We start from the raw sequence: 23,462 nt of genomic DNA, 5'->3' as shown, positions 1-23,462 counted from the left end.
ACCTGTGGGACAGTGGGATTAGAGGGGCCATCCACGCGTCGTGATTTGAACCGGAAGATCTTGGACTAGAGCTCGTTTTGGTACACGGTGGATAGAAGGGGAGGAACACCTCCGTGACCGTCGGCTGGCATTGAGGACTCATTGCGTTCATGAAACAGAACTTGGAATTGACAAATATATCCCTACCAAAATAGAGAATATTAAGGCCCAACGATATTGGGAGGAGTAATCGAACATAGAACCTCAGATGAGGGGTAAATAAAACCTAACTTATTTAGACAGGCGACGCCAAATTTCATCAACGCGGATACAGGGGAAGAATTTGTTACGATCAAATTCGGTTTGCTTCATTTGTTTCGGCAACTACAGGGGAACATAATCTCAATCGCATCCGATTTTAGAAGCTTTGCTTGGTGTACGATCAAAACAAGGCACATAATCTCAATCGCATCATAACCGAAAAAACAAAAGACTCAAATCACATTGCTCGCCTGAGACTCGAATTAAATCAGTAAAAGGTAACAAATAGACCACTCCGAAACCACTCAGTACTATGGTCTGGTAATATTCCTCTATAAACCAAACAATTTTCAAAGCAACATTTGTCCCAACGGACCACAAATGAGATAGAATACAAAGTTACAAACGGTTCGGTGCACCAACTCGACATATACATTTAGTGACTTCTTATTTCATACAATGGGTCAGTAAGAACGGATTAGGCATTGAGCGTGTATGTCAGAAGTCATATAGTATATCCCAAGGCATTCACATTTTCTCCGAATCTGTCTCAAGTTCGTAAACCAACAAAAAACCTTCGACAGGGAAAACCTGAACAGGTGCAGCAGGTCTTTGTAGAGCGACTCCTCAAAGCGAGCTTCCAATTGCTGCAGCTTCAAAAAAAAGGTACAGATTTTGTTGAGTGAAGAGCCAATCAGATTGCTTGAAGAAGTCTAAAATCCATCCAATCACTTTGCCACCACATCTGAGAGTGGAGAAAGAGAGTAAGAATTGAGAAGCATGGGAGAAGGCAAGCACAAAAGAACGCTCAAAGATGTCTAAAATCCATCCAAATCACTTTGCCCCCACATCTAGGATAACTGACGAATGTAAATAATGTAATCGAAAAACAGTATAAGGAACTTCCATCCTTCAGGCTCCACAAAATATAGTGTGTTTGAGAAGTAACCCGCCACAGTGGTAAACAGTCAAACAATTACGTAGTCTCAACCAGAAATCAATAGGCGGTAGGCCCACATCCATTCCAAGTTAATCCTTGAATTACATAGTTCAGTATGTGAAAAATGATCCAATATGAACTTTCCCACTCTGTTCATAATTCTTACAAATTTATTATCTTATTGAGTGTTCTTTTCCTTGATTCAACTTTTGTGTGTGCCCTGTATGTGTGTAAAGAATTTGGAAGACTCCATTAACCAAAACTTACCGCTATTACTGTGAGAGGATTCATTATCTTTTTTCGCTGGAACATGTTGTTGAAGAAACTCCTGGACCGTTCTCCAATAATCGTCACCACCAGCAAGCCAAGTATCCATATGCATGCCAGTGGGAAATTCCACAAAAACACACTGCTTATTACGGGCAGCTGCTTTGGCATACAGCATTTGCAAATGGGATGGAGGAACCATCTCATCTTGCAAGCCAGATAGAAAGAGGATTGGCTGCTTAACCTGCATTTAGATGGTCACACGTGAGGGACAGAACATTAAAGTAATGACAGAAGAAATGTGTCTCCTCGCACTTTGTTGATCTTGAGGCGATTGCTGTTTAGAAAGGGTAATTTTTTACATCTTTAAGAATCATGTTTTATTGTTACTAACATTTGCTGAAATGCAATACTGGTGCAGGTTTTGTTGAAAACTTGACTTAAAATACGGTTATTTCAACCAGACATCCTGTGTAGGATCAAGCATGGACCCGTAAAATCAGAAAACTGGAATATGTAGAAAATTGAAAAAGACCGACAATAAAAGTCTACCATATGTTTCAGCTTTTCATGTCTAATTGCAGGGTGAAACAAGAAATTCTACCACCAAGAAAGCTCACCTCACCAATGACATCAATTGTACTCCAAGGAGAACGTACGAGAAAATTAAGTACTTTAGGACCTTTTGAACCACTGCCTCCAATGAACCACTTCAAGAAAGGAAATAAAACTCCAGCCAAGTCCAAAACAGATGTGAAAGTGTTTTCCAGTATCAGTGCAGCAACCTACAATGCATAAGCATAGAAAAACTATCGCAGCCCACCAACTCAAAATATAAAATTTAAGTACCTTAAATGGTGGTGAAATTTCCAATACTCGAAGGAAGTGAAAAACATTAAGTTGCAACAGATTTAATAGAGTGATACCTTATCAGGGTTGTTTTTAGCAACCACAGTTCCAACTGCACCCCCAAGTGACCTTCCAAAGACAACTATTCTAGATGTGTCAATGTCAGTCCTCTGCGATAGGTGATCCAATGCAACCTAACAGAAAGAAAGAAAGATAAGTATAAAACAGCACTGAAACATGAAAATAAGAGTAGAATCACCATACAACTGTAAGTGAATAGCATACCTGAGCATCTTTTATGATCCCGTGCTGAGAAGGATATCCTTCACTTGCTCCATAACTGTTGTTTATATAGATGAAAACTAGCATGAAATAATAGTATAATACTATTGGTATACATAAAATAGCCCAACTTTTCTTTCCAACCATCACATATCACTCAAATTAAGCTGTTTCAAGATAACAAAGCAACAAGAAAAAACCCGCACATACCCTCGATATGAAAGCATAAACACGTTGCATTGCAGTTTTTGTAACATTATGCGGACCATTTCAAGACGATGAGCAATATCTGCAGGCCAGTGGTCAAGGCCAATAAAGCAAAAAGAACCCCCAATTCCCCATTAAGTTCATGAAAGTTACAGGTAAACCCGAATGAAAAACCACGAAAAACAACACACGATGTTAATGTCCAAATTATAGTAACAAAGTCAACGACTATTCATAAAGAAAAGGATACTTCCAGCATTTTCTTGGAAAAACAATAGGGTTGGACCTGCAAAGCAAGCAAAGTAACTTTAGAAGCCCTCAAAGAACATCAGAATCTTACAATCACAGCTGTGCCTTGAGTTCTAAGAAATACCGAAAAATTCGAAAGCAGCTCAAAATAACAGTTTAATTTTTGAAGTAAACACCTAATTACTTGAAATTGAGACGAATTATATACAAAATTAATAGGGATTACTGTGTGGAACGCATGCATTTCTAGTGAGCTGTAGGCTAAATTAACAAAAACAAACACAATTCGCTAGCTGGTTTGAGTAATTCACTAAGCCCCATAACCAACGAAACCCTAATTGTTTCAGCAAAACCAAAAACCCAAATCCAATTCAGCAGAATTCAGAGCTCACCAAATCAAAACAAAACATGAAAGTGAAAAAAGAATCGGGTATGGAGAAGCGGATCGGACCTCGGCAGAGGGGGAAGAGCTTGATGAACCAAGCGTGGAGGCGAACGCCGTCGGAGGACTGGAGCCAGACGTCCTCGTAAGTGAGGCGGAGGCGGGCGGGGGTAATCGGGTAGGACTTGGTGAGACCCGGCAAGACGGGGACGTAGACGAGGCGCTCCTGGAGGGCGACGAGCAATGCCATGCCGGCCACCACTAGGCCTCCCACTCCGTACATCAGCGCGCTCACGTACGACACCATGGCTGCTGGGTGTGTGGAGCTTTTTGCCGGGTTTGGTTTTTCGGGTTGTTCTAATCTCCAGCTCCTTCTTTAACCATCTGGAAAGTGAAAAGTGGAAAACTGAATTGTCGTGAGAATTGAATTTTTGCGGGTTGAAAATTCTGGATTTTTTTAAGGAAAACTAATAAAATGGTTTGGAAACTTTTTGAGCTTTAACTATAAGAATAAAATAAAGATAAGGTGAATAGTATTAGATTTGATTTTTTAGTGTAAAAATATGGTTTTTCGTTAAAGTAAACAGTACCGTGACCTTTTTGTTAAAACTTCCATTTTTTTAAGGCGACGGTGGGGCCCTGTCGCTTGGTTTGCAACTATACTATGACATTTTCTGTAGTACTTCATAGTCTCGAAATTTTGTCGGTCGATCGAAAACACGTTCCGAAACATCAAGTGTTATAATATAATTAGTTGAATTTACTTTTAAAGTTTCTAATTATATGAACATACTTGTCATATAGTGTTATGGTCTAATAATATTCATTTTCACTTGTAAGTGAGAAGTCTTAGGTTCGATTCTCACCAAAGACGAATTTGAATCATATTATTGCTAGCTCATTGTGAGGTTAAGCTCATATCCTCCCCTTAGTGTAAAAAAATATTGTTTGTTAAAAAAAAAAAACATACTTAATAAACCGAGCCGTGCTTCCGGCACATTTAAAACTCTCTCCATGGTCAAATACTTCAAAAATTTTATGCTTTTTTTTTGTCAAAACTAGAAAATCAAGGTCTAACGGTTAAACTGAACAAAACCAGAAAAATCAAGATTTAACGGTTGAGAAATTCAATCGGAAGCACCATAGAACTGACCTAGGTCGAGCCAAGTTAGTAAAGTACTAGTAAATTAGAGTAATTTAGAGCTTATTTGGTATCTTTCTTAAGTTCAACTTTTTTAACTGAAAAACACTTTTTTAGTTTTAGGTGTTGAATTCTTGTTTGGTAGGACTCTTAATAAAAATTGGATTCAAAACTACTCTTAATAAAAATTGGATTCAAAACTACTCTTAATAAAAATGTTATTTCTTAAAAATACTAAAAAATAGTTTTTAGAGTTTTTTCTGCTTTCTTCTCAACATCTTTTTTTTTTTTGCTCTCTCTCTTAACCCTTTCTTTTTGAGTTCTCTCTTCTAACCCTTTATCTCCTATCTCCCCACGTCACATCCTATCTTCTCTCTCTCCTCAGCCTTTGTCTCATCACCCTCTCTTTCTTCTCACTCCTCACCTTCTCACCGTAATTTTTTGCTCTCTCCCTCACCTTCACCTCCTCGCCCTCTCCCCCCGTCTTTTTCTCTCCTCACCAACTATTTCCTCTCTCCTCCAATTTCTACTCATGGTAGTTTGAATTCAAACCAAAATATTTATTTTCAAAAACTCAATCACATTGATTTTTGAAATTTTGAGATTTAAAAGAAAATTATTTTTAAGGGATGTTATTTGAAAATTATTTATAAGAACAAAGTTTTTGAATAGGATACCAAATGGACCCTTAGTTTGTCAAATTATTTAGGAAAAAATAATTCGATACCGAATACCATCATGATACATTAGTGACATTTTGTCGAGGAGAATCCTTGGCTCCGTACGTGTAAAGAAAATTACTTAAATTAAACATCAAAAAGAGTAATTTGGAATTATTCTCTTACAGACAAATCACAGCTTCGCGTAAAGAGTAATGAAATGGGTGCGAGTTCCAGGTAAGGAATTGTTCCAAGAATGCTTCAGCATCAAGTTATCAACTTTTAACCCAGAAAAAAATTATCATCCAAACTTTTTTAACCCAAATAAATATATAAATAAAACATCCATCATCTGCAAGGAACTTGCCACACGAATGTAAAGTCGTACATATCGGAATCGAATCAAACCAAACCGTTCTTTCGCGACATTCGCGACACGCGATGCAGTGCTTAGTCGATTTGAATCAAACACAATCTCATAACATCAAGGTTAACAACCTAGACTTAGAACAATAGGGAACACATATGAAACCTACGAGATTACAGCATCTCTAGATGCCACCATTTTGTTAGAAGCACGAAGGGTGGAATGTCAAGTGAGAAAAGCCAAGGATGAATTGCCTAACCGGTGAGAACAGGATGGTCTTGTTTGCGCTGACCTCTCACCGGACAACAGAAGCACAGTGCTGATTTCCAGCATGCATAAACCCGCCAGGGAACTGCATTGCTCCAGTCATATGGGGAGGGATGCCTGAGAATCTGCGATCTGGTTGCTGAAAGTTGTCATTGGTGTTGGAAACACTAGTCATGTCTGAGTGGAGTGCAACACTAGGGAGGAAATCACTGCTTCCCGAGTGATTACCTTCTGTGCCCCCTGTATCTTTCTGGTGTGAGCTGATGGAATCCGAAACATGGTGGGTGTTACTGGAGGGGTTCTGGTCTGACTGTCGTTTTGTGCTGAGAAAACGTCCACCAGATCCCCTTACCCTATTCACGGCATGAAGATGGCGAGACTCATGGAGATAAGGCTGCATTGTTTTAAAAGTGACATCAAAACATGGGTTAAGGCACGGTTTGGATGGATGAAGTATCATTTGTTACACAACCGCTGATTCTCTTCCATTGACAAGGTCAGGATGAGTAACATGAGATTCTGGTGTCCAAACTAAGAACACGTACTTCCATATAGAACCAAATGCAGCAAAGGAATCAAAATGAATTATAACTTGGTAGACGTACATACCTTTCGAGCTTTGAGAAGTTTGTTACGAGCCTCCAACTTTGCACGGGACTGTCTCCTTCTGAGGATTCCGTGGTATTGTTTTGCATTGACGTAGATGGGTCCATCTTGTGCCAGATCGGGAGGCAATAGAACTCGTGTAGGTGCCATCCCAACCATATGGGACTGAATTAAGTTAAATTCCACTTATAAGCTCATAAAAGGTAGTGACAATCACAACAATTAATGAAAAACTATTTAGTATAATCTGGACAATGGCACTCAAACCAACATAAAATTGAATTTCTCCAATCAGGTGCACATCTTAAGCATTAAAACCACCGTCATTTCCTTTGACAAAATACGGTGAGAGAATATAATCGGACACCTTTTGGCAAATTAACAATGTCCACTTTAATGTAATTGTTTTCAGATATGACTGAGTGGGGGAAGCATTGTAACTACAAATCAACGGAAAATGAAAACAATGTGCTCAATAAAAACTAACCATCGCCTGTGGTCCATATGCAGTCAAGAACCCGCCGAAGTAAGGGTCGACATAAGGATATGGTACACAACCCTGGAAGAAAGAGACGCACAAATTAACAACCATCTAACAGGTTAAATTCCGGGTATAACAGCTCAACCTACCACTAAATTTCCGTGACTAACTTGAGAAGGATTCAAAATGAAATCTTGATTACTCTGCAAGAGAACTGGCTTCATGTTGCCTTCAGCATCCTTATCACATGTTTGAACTTCGCCTGGGTTCAAGGGCAAGAAACACAAAAGAACTAAGTACACGAAAACAAGGGGAACACAGAATGATATACAGCTACTACACATGAACATAGAGCATGTACCATACGGAAAAAATGATAAAGGTTTTATATGACAACTATCACATAGCATTCTCTTCTTATAAACGTAACTTGTACAATAAGATCATAAACCAGGAGTCTGTATACCAGAATCTGATGAATTGCTTGGATCTTGAGAGTGACCGATTGATTGGGTTATGGATGATGATCCGTGGTCTGTTTGTAGTTGGAGTCCTAAATGCTTTGCGCCATGATGAACTTGTGGCGGAAATTTCACTTTGAAGCTTACATCTTTGGATAAAAGTTGTGGAACTTGTTCACTTGGATTCCACGACATGGAATTAGTATAAAGGGGCATTGCCACAGAACTCTGGTTGAAAATGTTCTTGTCCAACTTTTGAGTTGTTGGTATAGATAATTCTATCGTCGTGTCCTGAAACACATGCAAAATCGGAAAGATCCTTGATGAGGATGTAAGCACAACCTCACACTCACAGATTATCAACTACAACTAAACACACACACACACGTAACGGCTATGTATGTAAGCATACAATCGCGTTCTTCATTATAACACCTCAGCAATCACACCGATATCGCAAACAAAACAACATACGAAAACTCACCGACGAACTGGAACTACCCAACAGATTATTCTATCCTAACCACATATTCAACACATATCAAATGATATCTTCTCTTAATATATTATTTTGGCCGGGCAGAATCCACGGCATCTCTCCTATTTCGAACCACATGTACATCAGAAAACGGCATCTCTCCTATTTCGAACCACATGTACATCGGAAAACGAAGCATTTACAGCAAGCAAGTTGGTGTTCCTGTTTCTACCATTTAAACAAAAAATCAGACTCCAAATGCTCAGAACACGCTAAGAACACCAAGAAGTGGTTTTTCCAAGTTTATATAGATTGCATTTAATATCTCAATTACCATGCAAGGAAAAAACAAGGTTTAGAAAACCAGATCCAAAATGTCAGCAAATACTACAGAGAAATTTACATGCACTTGCAGCATCAGTATGCAACAAATTAGACCAGCAAAAACAGATCAATGAGAGATTAATCCGGAAAATTAGTAAAAGGACTTGAGATTAATAATAAAGGATGAAAATAAAAAAAAATTTAAATAAAAACAGAAAATATGCAGTAAATGTACAAAAATGGAAATAAAAACAAACCCAAAACAGGTATAAACCAGAAACAGGTAAAGGAGACAACTTTTCTACTTTCCCATCTTCAGAAGCACCTGCAAACAAAATCAAAAGATCTCAAAATCCACATGCAACCAGTAAATAGCAAATAGAAAGCAACCCACTTGGATTATACACCCATAAATAAATAAAAATACCATAAAATAAATTAACCCATAAATGGAAAAAGAAACTAGAAAGGCAAGAGAGAAAATGAGCAGTAGGAGAGAGAGGGAGGGGAGAGAGAGAAAGAGAGAGAGAGAGAGGGGAGAGAGAAGGGAAGGGAGACCTTTGGGATCTGGTAAGGGATGAATAAGCAAAGAATATAGGTGTAGGGAAGAACTTGGACATGTCTCCTTTCCTCCAACTCTGTCTAAATAAAAACCACTCTCTCTCTCTCTTCTTCTTCCTCCTCAAAGACTCAATCTCTCTCTCTCCTCACTCTCTCTCTCTTCAATATATTTTCCTTCTTGGGCTTTGCTGCTGTGACAACACAACACACACAAAAATCATAAATTCCTAATTGAAAGCACTTGCCACCTACCTCCCTCTCTCCCTCTCACTCACTCTCTCTCTCTCTCTCTCTCTCTCTCCTCTATATTTTTCTTGTATTTTTCAAGCTTTCGTCTTTATCTTCGTCTTCCTTTAGTGGTGGCCCCACTAGCACGCCCCAAACGCACCCTTAACGCTTGGCTGCATTCGCATTCCTTATCTCAGCCGCCCTTCACTGTTTTCCTCACTTGTTTCCCACGCTCGCATTTCTCACGCGCCGCCACAAATGCACGCACATTTTTCTGTGTTACGCTTCCATCTGGCTGGAAAATGTATCCCGTGCACCGTGCGGCGAGTGAACTTCTCTGCGTGATGATTCTACTGAAGAAATTATTATGAGAACTTTAACGAAAAATTTTCGGTACTATTTATTTTAAAAAAAATTACATTTTTACATTAAAAAATCAATCTTAGTACTATTTATTTTACCTTTTATTTTTTTCTTTATTGTTAAAACTCAAAATTTTCAAGTTATTTTCATTAGTTTTCTTAATTATTTATATATTGTTTGTTTTTTTATTAATTTCTTTCAAAATTTGCAAAATATAAGAAAGTATTCTATGACCAATTAAGATAACTCCAAAGGAAAAGACACATCAACCTAAGACGTGATTAGGATGAGGTTTAATATTTTTTAACCTAAGACACATCATTCTATCACCTAATTCTATAAAAACGACATTAAAAGCATCAAACGTTTTCTTCAAATGAAAGGGAAAATTGTTTTCTAGATGATGATGGGATGAAAAAGTTCGCGTTCGGGTTGTAACGTGTTAGAATTTGTTGTTTCTTTCTTGACTTTTTACTTGCTCTTTTTTTTTTTCTTTTTTTTTCTTTTTTTTTTGAGAATTTTAACAAAAAATTACATTTTTACATTAAAAAATGATACTATTCATTTTACCCTTTATTTTGTCATTATCATTAAAACTCAAAGTTTTCAAGTCATTTTCATTAGTTTTTCTTTTCTTTTTTACAATAAAAAGAGAATACAAACAACAAAACTCAAACAGAAACGTGACGGGTACGGTTAATTCTCAATCACGTCCAAATATCGAAACGACTATAATCATCAGAGTGTAGTGTTTTGTACACCAATAAACGGCTCAAATCATCGCGAGCAAGTTGGGTATGATATGATGACGATGACATTTTGTGCAGGATTGGACGCCTCAAGTCCTCGCCTCATCATCAGAGAGTGCGAACGTTGCCAACTCTTGAAAATTACACAAAAGGCCGCTTTCTTGTCGGATGTTTCGAGCACAAGTGCAACATCACCGTTGCAAACGACACGAAAAGAATACTCCATCTCCATTTGATCGTTATTAAGCGTTTTGATGCATGGTAGTTTCTCATTCTCGCTCCAGATCTTTTCGTCATGTTCTCGAATCACCCGTAGTTCCATAAAACTCCTCATTCAATATCTTTTCCTACAAGCATTGAATAACAATATTTAATTTTTAGTTAAGGAACCATAACTGCAATTCAGTCATAGTTCAAATACCATATCTATACTGAGAAATGCTAAGGAGACTCTCTTAAAGTGGGATTCGTCATGAACTCTCTGTCATCTCATGTTTTTGACACAATTCTCGTGTCAATTTTATAAATTATTGTGCCAAAAATATGAGATGACAGATAGTTCATCAAGAGTTCTATTTTTAAGAGAGTCCCCTTAGCTAGATTTCTCTGGCTACAATCTACTCCTTGTTTTGCTAATCCTTGTTGGGTTATTATTCTTTTCCTACAAGCATCAACGGGTTTTCAACTTTCTGTTTCCAATGTATTTCCTAGTTTGATTGGAAAACTTGCAAGAAAAGAAATAGCGTTTGATTAATTCTATAGCTAGTAAATTAGTTTCCTGCTTCCACATGGGGAATTACTAGATTGTAAAATTATGATTTGTCTCCTATAGGGTGGCAACATGTCGTATTCTGATTAGCAGTGAGACATGCCATATTGAATCGAATAAAATGAATAACTAGTTATTCAGAAATATTACTCTTATCATATATTTGTATCATCTTTCTAATAGAGATAAGATCTACATGTGTTGATGGACTTTTACCTCCATTAGAGAGATGTACAAATAATGATACGAATATGTGGTAAGTGAAACATTACTCTTTAGTTTGGTTGAAGATTAACTATACTTTTCAAGTGATTAAGCTAAACTAAATTGTTTGAATTCATTAGGTTTGGTTACGTCCAAAGCTGACACACTCTATAATACAGATGGAGGTATGAGGCCACATCATTGTATTTCTGCCATAAAACGTGAATAAAAGCTAGGGTTGAGGTAGAATTAAATGTCTCTTGAAAAAATAAGAAATAAAACCCAAATATCATCAATATCACCTCTGAAATGGGTACTCAAATCATTTGTTTTTTTTTTTTTTTTATCAAGGAATTTTACCAAAACAACAAACATTACAAACAAAGGCCCATCTACAAAACAAACAACACTAACGGATGGACCTCAAAGCAAAAACCTCAACCCAAAGGTTGAGCCCACAACAAAACACAGAAAACAACACACAGAAAGAAAGAAACCCTAACCGCCCTGTTGCTACCACAGCAAAACACATAGCCGTCGTTGATTGTCACCAAAACAAAGTAATGAAGAACAACAAAAGGATGAACTTGAAACACCAGCCCCAAGCTAAGTTGTGAGTGACATGATGGGCAATATTTCCCGGATTTTTTGTCGCCGGAAAACTGAAAATGTAATCCGGCTCATGCCAGCTCCCTAGTTCCACTAGCTTGGATACTTTGCACTCTTTAAAATTGTAAAATATCATCTTCCCATATTCCTTCACAAGCGCAACGTCACTGTCGCAGAATGCTACAACAGAAGTCCCTCGGGTGCTTAGTCTTTTCCTCTCACTCCATATTTTTTCTCGGTGGTCTTCCATTATCCAGTATTCCATGAACTCATCACCTCCTTTCCGAACCAACGCGAGACGGCCTTGGTAAGCGGTTAAACTGTACTTCCAATGCACATCGTTGCACATAGGGTGCGGTAGCGCGAAGGTTTCCCAGGTTTCTTTGTCTTGATAGAAAGCCAGTATTTGGTTGTTGGTAAGATGCCAGTACAGCGCACAGCACCCTGAAACAGGTGACTTGGTGTCCAAGAAAACCAAGTGAGGTAAAATCACATCGTTCAGCTGCTTCCAAGACCAAGTGTTTGAATCAAAGACTTCGCATATCGAGTGGTTTTCATATGAGGGGTTGGTCTCGGGCTTCGATAATCGAATAATCTTAAACCAGCTGCTCAAAACTGGGTTCGAATTCGAACTCGACCTCAACACGGTAACAGCAGTGCCCCGAGTAAAATACCTTGTCTTAGGGTTTGGTATTTGTTTCCAGTATTGAGCAGTAGGAGCGCAAACAAAGTAGCGAGGAATCTTATGGTTTTTATGGCTCACGCCGACGAGTAAACCTCGATCGGCGGCTTCAATACTGTAGGGAAAATGTAAGAACCTAAGCGAAATAGTTTTGGAGTTGTCGATGTTATCTTCCACTGGTAAGAAGGTGCAAACACGGTTTGGGTAGAACTTGCTCTGAAGGAAGAAGCCATATGTTGTGTTGGTTTTCTCACAAAATAGTTTGAAGGAGTCATAGGTGGCGTGGTACCATTCCTTCGAGACAAGTCTGCAACTGCCTAGGGTTTCCGGGGATATTCTGGTTAAAATCTGGGAACGTATAACGTCGGAAGGGAGAGTTGGTGAAGAAGCCATTAGAGAAAAGTGTGTGTTTTTCTTTAAAACTGGTTGAGAGAGAGAGAGAGAGAGAGAGAGAGAGAGAGAGAGAGTATCATTGGTTTTATATTCAGCGAGAGAATATCAGAGATGCTTTTTACTAGTCCTTGATGGGTTTTTTTTGTTTTTTTTTTTTTGAAACCGTCCTTGATGGGTTTGGAGAAGGGGTAACGTAATGATTCTTTTTCTTTCTAACTTTCTGATATCCAATGTATGTCCTTTTTTGATTGGAAAACTTGCAAGAAAAGAAATAGCGTTCGATTAGCATTGGAACTTGTAACTAGTTTCCTGCTTTCAGATGGGAAATTAAGGAGTAGCATTATTTCTCCTGTAGTGAAACTAAGATTTTAAAAGATTTTAAAGGAGGAAATTGTTATTGTTACTCTAAAATTCTTATTTTATACTCTAAACTTTTTATATTTAGAAAGAAAAATACACTTGTGAGGAGTGTAGAATAAGATTTTTAAAAGTGATAGATTTGATAGGATTCAGGAGGATTTAAGACTCCTACAAAATTCATATGGATTTTAAAGAATTTTAATGGATTTAGTTTGTAGATTTTTGTGGATTTTCTATTTTTTTTCCTTTTTCTTGTTTCTTCTTCTTCTTTCTAGACACAATGCAAAATCAAATCAAACTGGAGGTGTGTCGAGCATTGGTGCGAACAAGAGAGTGGTTCTAAGGCAGAGGGTACAACAACGGCAAATTGAATGGGTTGAGCAAAATGTTCAAATATGGGCTTCTGGATGGAGGTGCAGGAGGAGAACTCAAGATTTGGGTTCGTCAGCACAGCGGTGGACAACAGCAGGGGCAGATGGAAAAGGATTTGAAATCGTTGAGGGTGAGGTTGGATTCTTTTTAATCTTGGTTATATATACTTCTTGCTCTCAAATCCCACAAAACCTACAACTTATTGAAATCTTCCAAAATCTTAATTTTTTTTTTTTTTTTAATACACTTAGATTTGAATGGATTTTAAAATCCTTTAAAATCTTTTAGTTGACTACACCTATATTTGAATGAATTCTAAAATCCTCTAAAATCTTTTAATTGACCACACTAAGATTTTAAAGTTAAAATCCTCTCAAATCCGAGTTTGACTACACCCCCTAAATTTCTCTTTTTTATTATTGGAATGGCTACAATTAAGTCACATTAATATCTTGTCTTGACTTCTTTATAGAGAGAAAGACAGAGGAAAGTGAAAGAGAAGGAAAGAGGAAGGAAGGAGATTTGAAGGACAATATTTTTTTTGGGTAATGCTAGGAAGACTAAATTTAGAGACAAAATTTTGAAAACTAAAGGACATGGAAGTTAATGATTGATTTATTACTTAAGAGTTGATAAACATGCTCATTCTTATTTGTGACACATCATTTAGTTCGCAAAATTTATATCTAAATTTGTCTTCCTAGCGTTACCTTTTTTTGGGCTAAGAAGGCTAATGAAAGACAAAGCAAGAAATTAAAATTTTGATTTGGAGATTCAAGTTAGGCCACTTGATTAAAGTAATGTGTACGTACTTTTTTCCTCACATACAAATTTGAACATAAACGAATCAAAATTACCATTTTCAAAACTCAATAACAATCAATTTTAAATATATCTTCAATATTCAGTCCTTTATTTTATTGAGTTCAACCATTAAAATTTGGGATGAATTACCGATTTAGTTCCTATACTATCACCTCAGTGAAAATTAGGTGCCTGAATTATTTTTTTTGGGTAAAATAAGTCCCTAAATTCATTAAAAATTGCTAATTTCCTCCTTACTCTTATATTCAAAGTTATTTTATCAAATTTTTCATCAACTTAAGTTACTTGACACACTTTAAAGTACAATACTATCATTTTCTTGCCTTTAAGCTTTTAACATTTCATATAGATTGCGAATCTAACATTTAATTTACCTTCTAAAGTTAACTCTATACTCTATTTCTTTATAATAAAAAATTATCAATCTACCCTCAATTATGTATCAAATGCAAGTAATGTGACTTAAATTGAAAAAAAATTGAATGTAGTAGCTTCAAATCTAATATTAGGAATGTAATTGACAAATTTTTATAATTCAATGACTAGTTCTTCTGAAAAAATAATTTAAAAACCTAATTTTAACAAGTGACAATTTAAAGACTAAATTGGCAATTCACTCTCAAATTTAATTTCTAATTATTTCGACCAATTTCGTAAATTTAATTACCCATTCTAATATGATTAAGTAGTTTAAAATTTCATCATGTCAAAAGTAATAATAATAGTGATTTACCTTTAAGGGAAACTAAAACATATAAAATCTTTGTGAAGATTTCCAAAATGTTGTAAATATGTTCACGAAAATATCAAAGGCTATGGAGCAGTGAAATACTGCATAATTACAGGTAGTAGAACTGGAGAAGCATTACATTAGTCAATTAAATGGATTTATAGGCAATTTCCAACAAATTAATCGAACATCCAAAATTCCAACGAGCTATATATCAACTGTAAAGTTAGCTAGACCTAAATTGGTAGGAGCCCGGCATGTCGTGGGATCCGATTCGATCCGAATCTTGAAGCCGATTCTTGGCTCCTTGAAGCTATCAAGACTGCAGAGTACAGATACATGACAATATAATCTTGAAGGTGTTTGTTTCAGCAATTTGCTATTCACTTCTTAGGCTTCAATGAAAGTACATGAACTGGCGCTTTAATCACAACCGCCACCATTGGAAGCCGATAATTCATCAGGTGCATCTTGAAGCACCGGATGACCTGAAAACAAAGGTTGAAAGAGGCAAGTTGAACAAAAGAACAGTTTTCCGCCTTCAGAAAACATAGCTTTGACCATTATGTAGGTAGTTTAAAGCAATAAAAGGTGCATGTGATTGTATCCGTATTGTTTGTGTGTGCGTGCGAGCGCAAGGAGAGAGAGAGCGCTTTATAACTCACCATGTAAATCAGAGATCTAAGTTGATTCTTTCAGACCATTTGAAAATATCAGAGTGCACTTTGTCTCCGCCCAATTCCTCCCCCGTAGCACCTGCTGCCACTCTTAAAACATCCTCGATCAAAGCAAAGTTCCCCATTATGTCAACATGAGCACCACTTTGGGTGCCTCGTCCCTCAAGAAGATTTGCCGGAGGGGCATGATCATATTCCCTTATGTAAGTAGGGATGCCTGCAGGATTGAATCGGGTCTTACCCCTCCAACCTTTAGCACACATGAAACCTGCACTCAGAACAGGAACAGTTTCATCGCCATCGGTGGAATATATTCCACCTTTTAAACAAGGGTCCTCACTTCCACCCTCTGCTGAGGTATCTATCTGAAAGGGAATGTAGCATTCAGCACTAGGAGTTAACTTGTATACATATGCTCTCTCTGTCGGGATTCCAACTCCATACATGGAATAGATCTCCATGTCCGGAGCATTTGGTAATCTGCACAAGCAGTCAGAGGTTTAGGCGCCACACTAACAGATTATTTGCTTAAACAGTGAACACAAGCCCAGAACAACTAAATAAACAATACATGAACAAATGAAGTGTTTATATTATGATAATAAGAGCCGGAAATTTAAGTATATAAAGCTTTTTGATTGAAAATGGAAAATTTGACTGAACATACAGGACGTGTTTGGAGCGTGACTGTCTTCCCACTTTAGGTAAAGCATTGGGAAGCAGTTTCCCAAAACAACCATAGTGAATTTTTTACTACCTAGGCAAAACTGGGGCATTTCCTACTTAAGGATTCATCTCTGAGCATATAAAAGGCATTGGAGAATGGTACGTGCAGATACAATTTAAAGCACTAATACTGGCTACACTCAATTAAGATCGCCAAAAGATGGAAAACGAGATTAAGTTCAATATATGATTCACTAGGGGGAAAGCTGATAATACAACACAAAAACATGAAAACTCACTTTGTTTCTAGGGGATTCGACCAATACTTGTGGTGTTCATATTTTGGGTCATCCAAATTGTCGGCAATCCCATACGAAAAATGATTATCCCCACGTGCCATCAGCTTGGGGGCAACAAAATGAAAGAGATCCAAAATTGATCCAGCTGTGTAGACCTTGTAATCTGCAACGGCTTTGACACCACCAACACCCATTTCATGGTACTCCGTCCATACATCACACTGGGTAGCATTTGCAAGGTAATTACCCTTCACAGCGTCCTGCCAATCACGCACAAGTCAAAGTGATACACATTAAACAGTTATGATAGTATTTATCTTGAGATTCTAAGAAAAGATAAGACAGTACACATCTTGGAAGACGAACAATCCAGGCAACCTCCTTCACATTTCTATGAATAATCCCATATTAAAAAACAAAAGACTAAACCAAGATGCTAGGTAAACTACTAAACGATGGTACAATTATAAGGGCAAGGGGACATATATACTTCTAATGGAATGCCTTTGGTTAATTATACTTGAGCACAGAGCAATACCCTAAAATCGATCATCTCAATCTTGGAGGAATCTGCCTCCGCTACATCTTTCCCAAATGATACAATCCTCCCATAGTTTACTCTCTTTTCAACTGCACCGTTTGTATCGTTATTCTTCACCTTCTTTGCACTACAATTGCAGTATCCTTCAGGTGACCAATCAAGGCCACCCCAAATAGTGTCCCCGCCTTTTGGTATCATTGACATGGTTGCATCCCATGTACGGGTCATTCGCATCATATGTTGTAAGGTTTGGAGGCCAAAAACATCCTTATCCAAAACACCTGGTGCGAAAGCCCTGCAATAAAGATTCACGGTTGATCAAGAGCCCAAAGCAGGGTACAAAAATGCATACATGTTTCTAGCAGACTAGATAAAGCAGGACACAACCATAATTCACATTTCTAGGCAGACGAATATGGTGCAAAAGTAAATGAGATAAACCTGGCAACTGCAATATCTCTGGCTTCCATCGAGAAAATTCCCGCAATGGCTTTTGGAACCCCTAGAAAGGGTCCACCAATGTTCATTACAGCTTTAATATGCTTCGCACACCAATCTGACCCACCCCCACCACCCATTGGTCCCGGTGCCTCAACCCACTTCATGAAATGCAAAAAGTACAGAACACCCATTGAGTGAGGAATAACAACCACCTTGTTACCGCCATTTGTGGCTACCATAAGCTCTATGTTACTCTTTATCCTGCTTAAAGTTTGGTCCCTAACCTGACAAAGGCAATCAAGCAGATAAATACAATATGAGTCATTTTTCATGGTAAAATCTATCATGCTACGATGAACAAAGAAACTGTAGGAATTTCCATCACAGGAAGCTAAATGGGTTAAAAAACAATACCTCAGTATTTTGAAACGATAGTCTCCAATCATATGACGCCATATGCATTGTTTTCTCTTCATATCCAATGCGAGCCAAATTTGCAATCAAAACTGCCCAGACAAAATAACCTGGTGCAAAGTAATCAGCTGCCACAAGGCCAGAAACAGGCCTGACCCTTATACCTGGAGGGTCCAGTCCAGTCTCATTATCCAGAGACATGTGCTCAACCCAGCACAACGGTCTGCGAAAGATGAAAGGAAACATGGTTGACAAGAATCGCGATGTAAGATTCAATTCCACCACCAATATTCCAAAACTTCAGAAAACAAATAGGAGATTGACTTCAGAAAACAAATGGGGAAAACCAAAACACCCCAATGATTAGTGTTTCGAGCATGAAGTAACTCCATACTTCTTTCGGATAACAGAAAGAAAAAATGAAAGAGTTTCGCATCCACACTCTAACAAGCACCCTCATAACATTTTCTTCACATCTACAATTCAAAAAGTTTATCAATCTACTTTTACACATGGCATACAGTTGAATTAGGTAGCACTACATTTTCAAGACAACACCCCTCTATTCAACTCACTTTACAGATTTAAGTAAAAAACTGGTAAATTAAGCAACCTCGCCGCAACGAAAACTGCATTGATTACAGCAAAATCAGCTCATAAACTAACCAACAAACCACCTCATGGGTTCACTAATTAAACTGCTTGGCGCTTTACAGTGATAAGTAAAACAAACAAAAACAGCATTGATTAAGCCAAAATCACTTTTCAAGTATCGAACACATTACCCTCTTAGTATGTCACACTTCCTTCTAAACTACGCCAAATCACTAAATAATCAACAAAAAGCTCAAAGTCCAAAAATCCAAATCAAATTAATCCCCAATTAAATTATTAATCATGTTTTAGCATGAAAATCCCAGAAAGCACTCACCTTTTGTACACTTCACCAAATGTGCCACCCCACAGCCGCTTCCTAAACAATCCATCTGCACAACTATGCCCTTCCCACAATTCGAGCCCGCCCGTGACAATCCCGGGCACAAACACCACCGGGTGCTTCACCGTGAGCCCCTCCTTCCTCAATTTCACCCCCGGCGGGTCCGTCATCGGCCCCGTTATCGCCTCCGTCACGTACTGCGGAAACGAGGCGGGCATTGCGTTGTAGAGGAAGAGCAGGAACCACCAGATCGAGCATATGAACCCAATGAACCAGCAGCAGCTGTCAACGCACGACCACCTCTGCTGCTTTTCCCCGCCATTTTTCTTGTGAGTGTGCTTTTGCTGCTGCCCCTTCTGCGTTTGCGGTTCCTTTTCTTTCTCGCTCTCGTCGCCAATCGGCGGAGATGGCGGCTCTGAGTCGGAAGCGGCTTTTCCCTTCCTCCGTCTAAGAAACGACATCGTTTTGATAACGGGAGAAAAAAAGTGGGCGGCTTTAAACGTTCTCTCTCCGATGAGTTACAAAGTTCATTTTTTGGTCCCTCGGTGCTCAGCGAAGCAGCTGATCGAACCCCCAAGCCCGAGAAATACGGTTACTATATTTATACACAGCGGCGATGGTTGCTGTGGCGGCGGGCGGAGAGGTCTTGGCCGGCGGGTGGGGATGTGGAGGATTCTGATTGGCTGTTGAACTGGTTGTGTACTTGTGGTTGTGTTTAGAAAATCGGAGGGACTGAGCCTGGTAGCTCCCAGAACCTACAAGGGTCCCACAACACACTGCTCTAGGACACGTGGCGGAAGCCTGTGGGAGATGATGGATGTGATCAACGGTGGTTTAGTTGGGATGACGTTCTCCTTGCTTTTATCTGTGTCCGAGTGGGCAAGAAAGAACTTAATCCTCCTCTTCAAACAATTCAGATATTTGAAATTTGATTAAATGATTAAAGTTTTTTTATAACTTTTAAAATGGACTTGCGTTTTTAACCATTTGATCAAATTTCAAGAATTCAAATTATTCAATAAAGATGATTAGGTGAAAGAGATCCGAAGATGATCATTTTCTAGCATGAAATGGAAACTAAATTAAGTTTGACTTGTTCTTTTATTTGAGCGGAACATTTTCTTGTAGGACGCTTTGTGTACTTTATTCTTATTCGTCTTTTTATTTATGGTTAATGAATTTTTATTGTATGAATAAAACATATAGACGATTTATCAATATAATGTGATCATTCCATTTTTCTTATCATCATTTAATTAAAAAACATATATAAAAAATTAATCGGTTTGAAAATCTTTAACCATTTATTTAAACAAAACATATAGACAATTTATTATAAAAGTACCACTTGGTACTAAAATCATTAATTAGTTTAACACGTGAAATGATTAAATTATATCAAAATTGAATTATATATATATAGACAATTTGGAAATAAACGATTTTAATTGAAATAACCGGTTTTAATTATAATGTTCTAACCGTAAAATTCGTCGCAGGTGGAGACAAATAAGTCCCTTCATTAGAAGACAAGCGTTATCCTTTTATTTTTTTTATTGGGTGGAGAGCAAATAACATTATTTTAAAGTGCTTTTTTTATTTTATTAGTCGAAATATTTTATAGTGCATGATTATAATATAATTATTTTGTTGACTGTCTCTATTAATATTATTGGCTTTTGTTATTTTAGTAATATTTAGGTTGTCGGCAGCACCGAGATAAATTACAATAACTTTTGGAGAAAAAACCAGATAAAATAGTATGGACCATAAAGTTTAAGCTGAAGGACAGATTTTTCGGTGGAAGAGATTTTTCAATGTGATCGACATGATATTACATTACGTGTTATTATATAATAGTGATATATATGTGTTAAAAAGTTAATAATTTAGAAAATAAAAAATTTTATTATTTATCTTGGTGTGGACAAGTGTATCGCTGCCCACCCTCTGCTGCATTTTGGTGTGGACAAGTGTCCCTTTACTTGACCACAAGTTAACTCCGTTAACTTCATAAATAAAAATTCAAAGAAAATAAGAAAACCAAACCGGAGAACTCGCAACCCGACGCACATAATCCCGTCAGCCACCCCACCTCCGCCGGAGGCAGCCCCTACCCTCGTCCCTGCCGGCAGATCTCTCTCTTAAAAAAGTGGGCCTGTAATTGAAGCGCAAAACCGACTCATTCCTATTTCATACTAAAACCTTGAAATCGAACCGAATGGTTCCGTATCAATTTGGTACATACCTTAAAATCGAACCGAACTGTATTGAATTTTTTTTTTTCAATTTGGATTTTGATTTCACTTTCATATCGAACCTAACAAAACCGTGCCCAGGCCGAAATGAGACTAATTACGGGCTTGTTTTGGTTTGCTTAATTTTTTTTTTAAATCAGCTTCTTAAAAAAGTTAAGGTCTTAATTGAGTTTGGTAAATAAAAAGATTTTTTTTTTTTTTTTTTTTTCAAAATCATGGTTCCAAAACAGCATAAAACAAAAGCAGCTCTACATGCTTCACAAAAAAATGCCTTTTTCATTGAAGGTAGGTAAACGATACCAATTAATTAATGAAACTTTCATATTGACAATCCTAATCCTATCTTCTTTTTTTCTTTTTTTTTTTCTTTTTTTTTTTACTAAAAGCACTTTTACTACTATAGTTTATCAAACATTTACTTACTTTTTTTTACAGCTGTTTATTCTCGAAACACAGTAAACGCAGTTTTCAAAAACAACACAACAACCCCAAACTAACACTACAGCAGCCCATACTGAAAAATTGAGAGATAATTTGACTTTTTATAACATCAATTTATTTTTAGAAATAGACGAACTCATATATAGTACTTATATAACTTTTTTCTATTTATGGTTATATTGAGGTAAAGCATGGTCATGGGTACGTAGTGTGCTAAATTCAGACCCAAAGTTAAGCCTAAGTGCAATTACTTTATTTCAATTTTTACGCGAATCCAACTTTAATGGATCTGAAGTTAAGCCCATTTGAAAAGAGTTTGATTCTTACCCTTTTTCCAATCCAAGTCAAGAATAAAAGGAAAAAAATTGATAAATAGAGGTTAGCCTAACACCTAACTCATGATCAGATATTCGATAATGACTTATACAGTACGAGTACATTATTATCAAAGAAAATTAGAGCAACAATTTATGAACTTTGCCCAATTGGAGCTTTAGTCCCTAAACTTAAAATACATGAGTATTGGTCGCTGAACTTGTTATAATGTAGAGCAAATGCTCATTTTGGCTAACTACGTTAGAATTTCTATCCATTTCTTGTCCCTTTAAACTCTTTATTTTGGATGGAAGTTCTAAAAGTTAGCCATAAGAATCATTGCTTCATATTATAACAAATCCAGGGATTAATACACACAAATTTTTAGTTCAAGAACCAAAGCTCTAATTAAGCTAAAGTTCATAGATCATTGCTCCAATTATCTCTTTTTATAATAACATCCTGATTAAATTGATACGAAACGCTCTGATAACAATATCTTTTGGGGAGTTTTAACAAAACACTCCTGATACTATTTATTTTTAACAAAAAAAACCATTTACTATTTACTGTATCTTTAAAAATAACTTTTCATTAAAAAGGAAGTTTTTTGGATTTTTCGTTAGTTTTACTATCCAGGTCAAACATCAGCAACCGCAGCCCACAAAATCTTGGATCTCGAACTTCCAACTCAACAAAACGTATTTTAAACAGGCCTCTATAGAACTCCACAACCAAATGGATAATGGGGCCCCACAAACCCAACCCGGTAAACACCCGGTTCCAGTTGAAACGTCACGTTTCCTGCTATAGCCAATCAGGGAGCCCCGAGCCAAAAAGAAAACACATCACACTCCTCTCTCTCCACATTCTCCTCTCTCTCCTCATTCGTCACTCCCACGTCACTATTAACTTCGATGACACTGAAACCATAATATTTGCAGGTAAATCGCATGATAGTTTGAAAATATTTTTAAAATAATTGAAAATATTTTTTAAAATAATATTTTTAGATTTTAAAAACACTTTTTAAAATACTTTATGTAAAAAAAAAAAAAAATAAGAACAATTATGTACTTCTTCTATGAAGTACTTTAAGTTCATTCTAAAATCGCCTCTAAGAGCACTTCCAGTGTTTGAAGCCCCCCAGGGTAACTACTTATTAAATCCCCTCCAATAAACAGTAATTGCCTTTAATGAACAGTAATTATCTTTTGCATCTCCACCTCTAAATTCAATAGTCATGGCAATAGATAATAAAATATTAGTATTTTTTATTTTATAAAATAATAAAAAATAATTTTATTTGTAATTTCATATAGGATTTTTAATTGGTCTCGTTGTGCCACGTATCATTAAATAAGAAATTACAACCTAAAGTATTTGAGAAAATATAAAATTGTGGTGTAAGGTGGAAGATAATGATAA

The 23,462-nt window shown here is 37.0% G+C and overlaps 4 protein-coding genes across 11 annotated transcripts; all 4 read right to left on the bottom strand.

Annotated features, from left to right (window-relative positions):
- Positions 1–470: 470 nt before the first annotated feature.
- LOC137748152 (alpha/beta hydrolase domain-containing protein WAV2) lies at positions 471–3,892 on the bottom strand. 3 transcript variants are annotated; one of them, XM_068488249.2, is made up of 8 exons: positions 3,486–3,892; positions 3,036–3,071; positions 2,789–2,867; positions 2,582–2,636; positions 2,374–2,490; positions 2,068–2,232; positions 1,448–1,691; positions 471–887 (listed from the first exon to the last, which is right to left on the bottom strand). In XM_068488249.2, the coding sequence occupies exons 1-8, from the start codon at positions 3,721–3,723 to the stop codon at positions 868–870; spliced, it is 954 nt and encodes a 317-aa protein (XP_068344350.2). In that variant the 5' UTR covers positions 3,724–3,892; the 3' UTR covers positions 471–867. The 3 variants fall into 3 exon arrangements, with proteins under 3 accessions (XP_068344350.2, XP_068344351.2, XP_068344349.2); XM_068488250.2 differs by having other exon boundaries at positions 471–985; positions 3,486–3,859; XM_068488248.2 differs by having other exon boundaries at positions 471–893; positions 3,486–3,859.
- A 1,782-nt stretch (positions 3,893–5,674) lies between these two features.
- LOC137748763 (nuclear transcription factor Y subunit A-3-like) lies at positions 5,675–9,068 on the bottom strand. 5 transcript variants are annotated; one of them, XM_068488943.2, is made up of 7 exons: positions 8,759–9,068; positions 8,458–8,525; positions 7,404–7,689; positions 7,087–7,199; positions 6,944–7,015; positions 6,460–6,621; positions 5,675–6,244 (listed from the first exon to the last, which is right to left on the bottom strand). In XM_068488943.2, the coding sequence occupies exons 3-7, from the start codon at positions 7,612–7,614 to the stop codon at positions 5,879–5,881; spliced, it is 924 nt and encodes a 307-aa protein (XP_068345044.2). In that variant the 5' UTR covers positions 7,615–7,689; positions 8,458–8,525; positions 8,759–9,068; the 3' UTR covers positions 5,675–5,878. The 5 variants fall into 5 exon arrangements, with proteins under 5 accessions (XP_068345044.2, XP_088544574.1, XP_088544577.1 ...); XM_088688448.1 differs by having other exon boundaries at positions 8,475–8,525; positions 8,759–9,034; XM_088688451.1 differs by having other exon boundaries at positions 8,498–8,525; positions 8,759–8,964.
- A 2,466-nt stretch (positions 9,069–11,534) lies between these two features.
- Positions 11,535–12,770, bottom strand: LOC148698798 (uncharacterized). The gene has a single exon (XM_088677778.1). It carries the CDS (start codon positions 12,756–12,758, stop codon positions 11,622–11,624), a length of 1,137 nt encoding a protein of 378 aa, XP_088533904.1. The 5' UTR covers positions 12,759–12,770; the 3' UTR covers positions 11,535–11,621.
- Positions 12,771–15,068: 2,298 nt separating this feature from the next.
- Positions 15,069–19,856, bottom strand: LOC137747396 (phospholipid:diacylglycerol acyltransferase 1). Of its 2 annotated transcripts, none has more exons than XM_068487501.2 (7): positions 19,015–19,856; positions 18,084–18,306; positions 17,670–17,953; positions 17,226–17,523; positions 16,688–16,947; positions 15,711–16,202; positions 15,069–15,533 (listed from the first exon to the last, which is right to left on the bottom strand). In XM_068487501.2, the coding sequence occupies exons 1-6, from the start codon at positions 19,479–19,481 to the stop codon at positions 15,719–15,721; spliced, it is 2,016 nt and encodes a 671-aa protein (XP_068343602.2). In that variant the 5' UTR covers positions 19,482–19,856; the 3' UTR covers positions 15,069–15,533; positions 15,711–15,718. The 2 variants fall into 2 exon arrangements, with proteins under 2 accessions (XP_068343602.2, XP_088544567.1); XM_088688441.1 differs by having other exon boundaries at positions 18,084–18,381; positions 19,015–19,632.
- Positions 19,857–23,462: the final 3,606 nt, after the last annotated feature.

Source organism: Pyrus communis, chromosome 2, assembly GCF_041283825.1.
Source record: "Pyrus communis isolate YQ-2024b chromosome 2, ASM4128382v1, whole genome shotgun sequence".
Lineage (NCBI taxonomy): Eukaryota > Viridiplantae > Streptophyta > Magnoliopsida > Rosales > Rosaceae > Pyrus > Pyrus communis.
This window is presented reverse-complemented; position numbering and strand designations above follow the sequence as displayed.

Excerpts from the sequence above, each read along its gene's own strand:
- LOC148698798 (XM_088677778.1), bottom strand. The coding sequence starts at position 12,758 with ATGGCTTCTTCACCAACTCTCCCTTCCGACGTTATACGTTCCCAGATT.
- LOC137748763 (XM_068488943.2), bottom strand. The coding sequence starts at position 7,614 with ATGCCCCTTTATACTAATTCCATGTCGTGGAATCCAAGTGAACAAGTT. Across the intron at positions 7,016-7,086 it reads TTAGTCACGGAAATTTAGTG|GGTTGTGTACCATATCCTTA; the intron begins GTAGGTTGAGCT and ends TCTTTCTTCCAG. Across the intron at positions 6,622-6,943 it reads CATATGGACCACAGGCGATG|TCCCATATGGTTGGGATGGC; the intron begins GTTAGTTTTTAT and ends AACTTAATTCAG.
- LOC137747396 (XM_088688441.1), bottom strand. The coding sequence starts at position 19,481 with ATGTCGTTTCTTAGACGGAGGAAGGGAAAAGCCGCTTCCGACTCAGAG. Across the intron at positions 17,524-17,669 it reads AGAGATATTGCAGTTGCCAG|GGCTTTCGCACCAGGTGTTT; the intron begins GTTTATCTCATT and ends TCTTTATTGCAG. Across the intron at positions 16,948-17,225 it reads TTGAGATGATCGATTTTAGG|GACGCTGTGAAGGGTAATTA; the intron begins GTATTGCTCTGT and ends CGTGATTGGCAG.
- LOC137748152 (XM_068488248.2), bottom strand. The coding sequence starts at position 3,723 with ATGGTGTCGTACGTGAGCGCGCTGATGTACGGAGTGGGAGGCCTAGTG. Across the intron at positions 2,491-2,581 it reads GGATCATAAAAGATGCTCAG|GTTGCATTGGATCACCTATC; the intron begins GTATGCTATTCA and ends TCTTTCTGTTAG. Across the intron at positions 894-1,447 it reads ATCCTCTCACAGTAATAGCG|CTGCAGCAATTGGAAGCTCG; the intron begins GTAAGTTTTGGT and ends TTTTTTTTGAAG.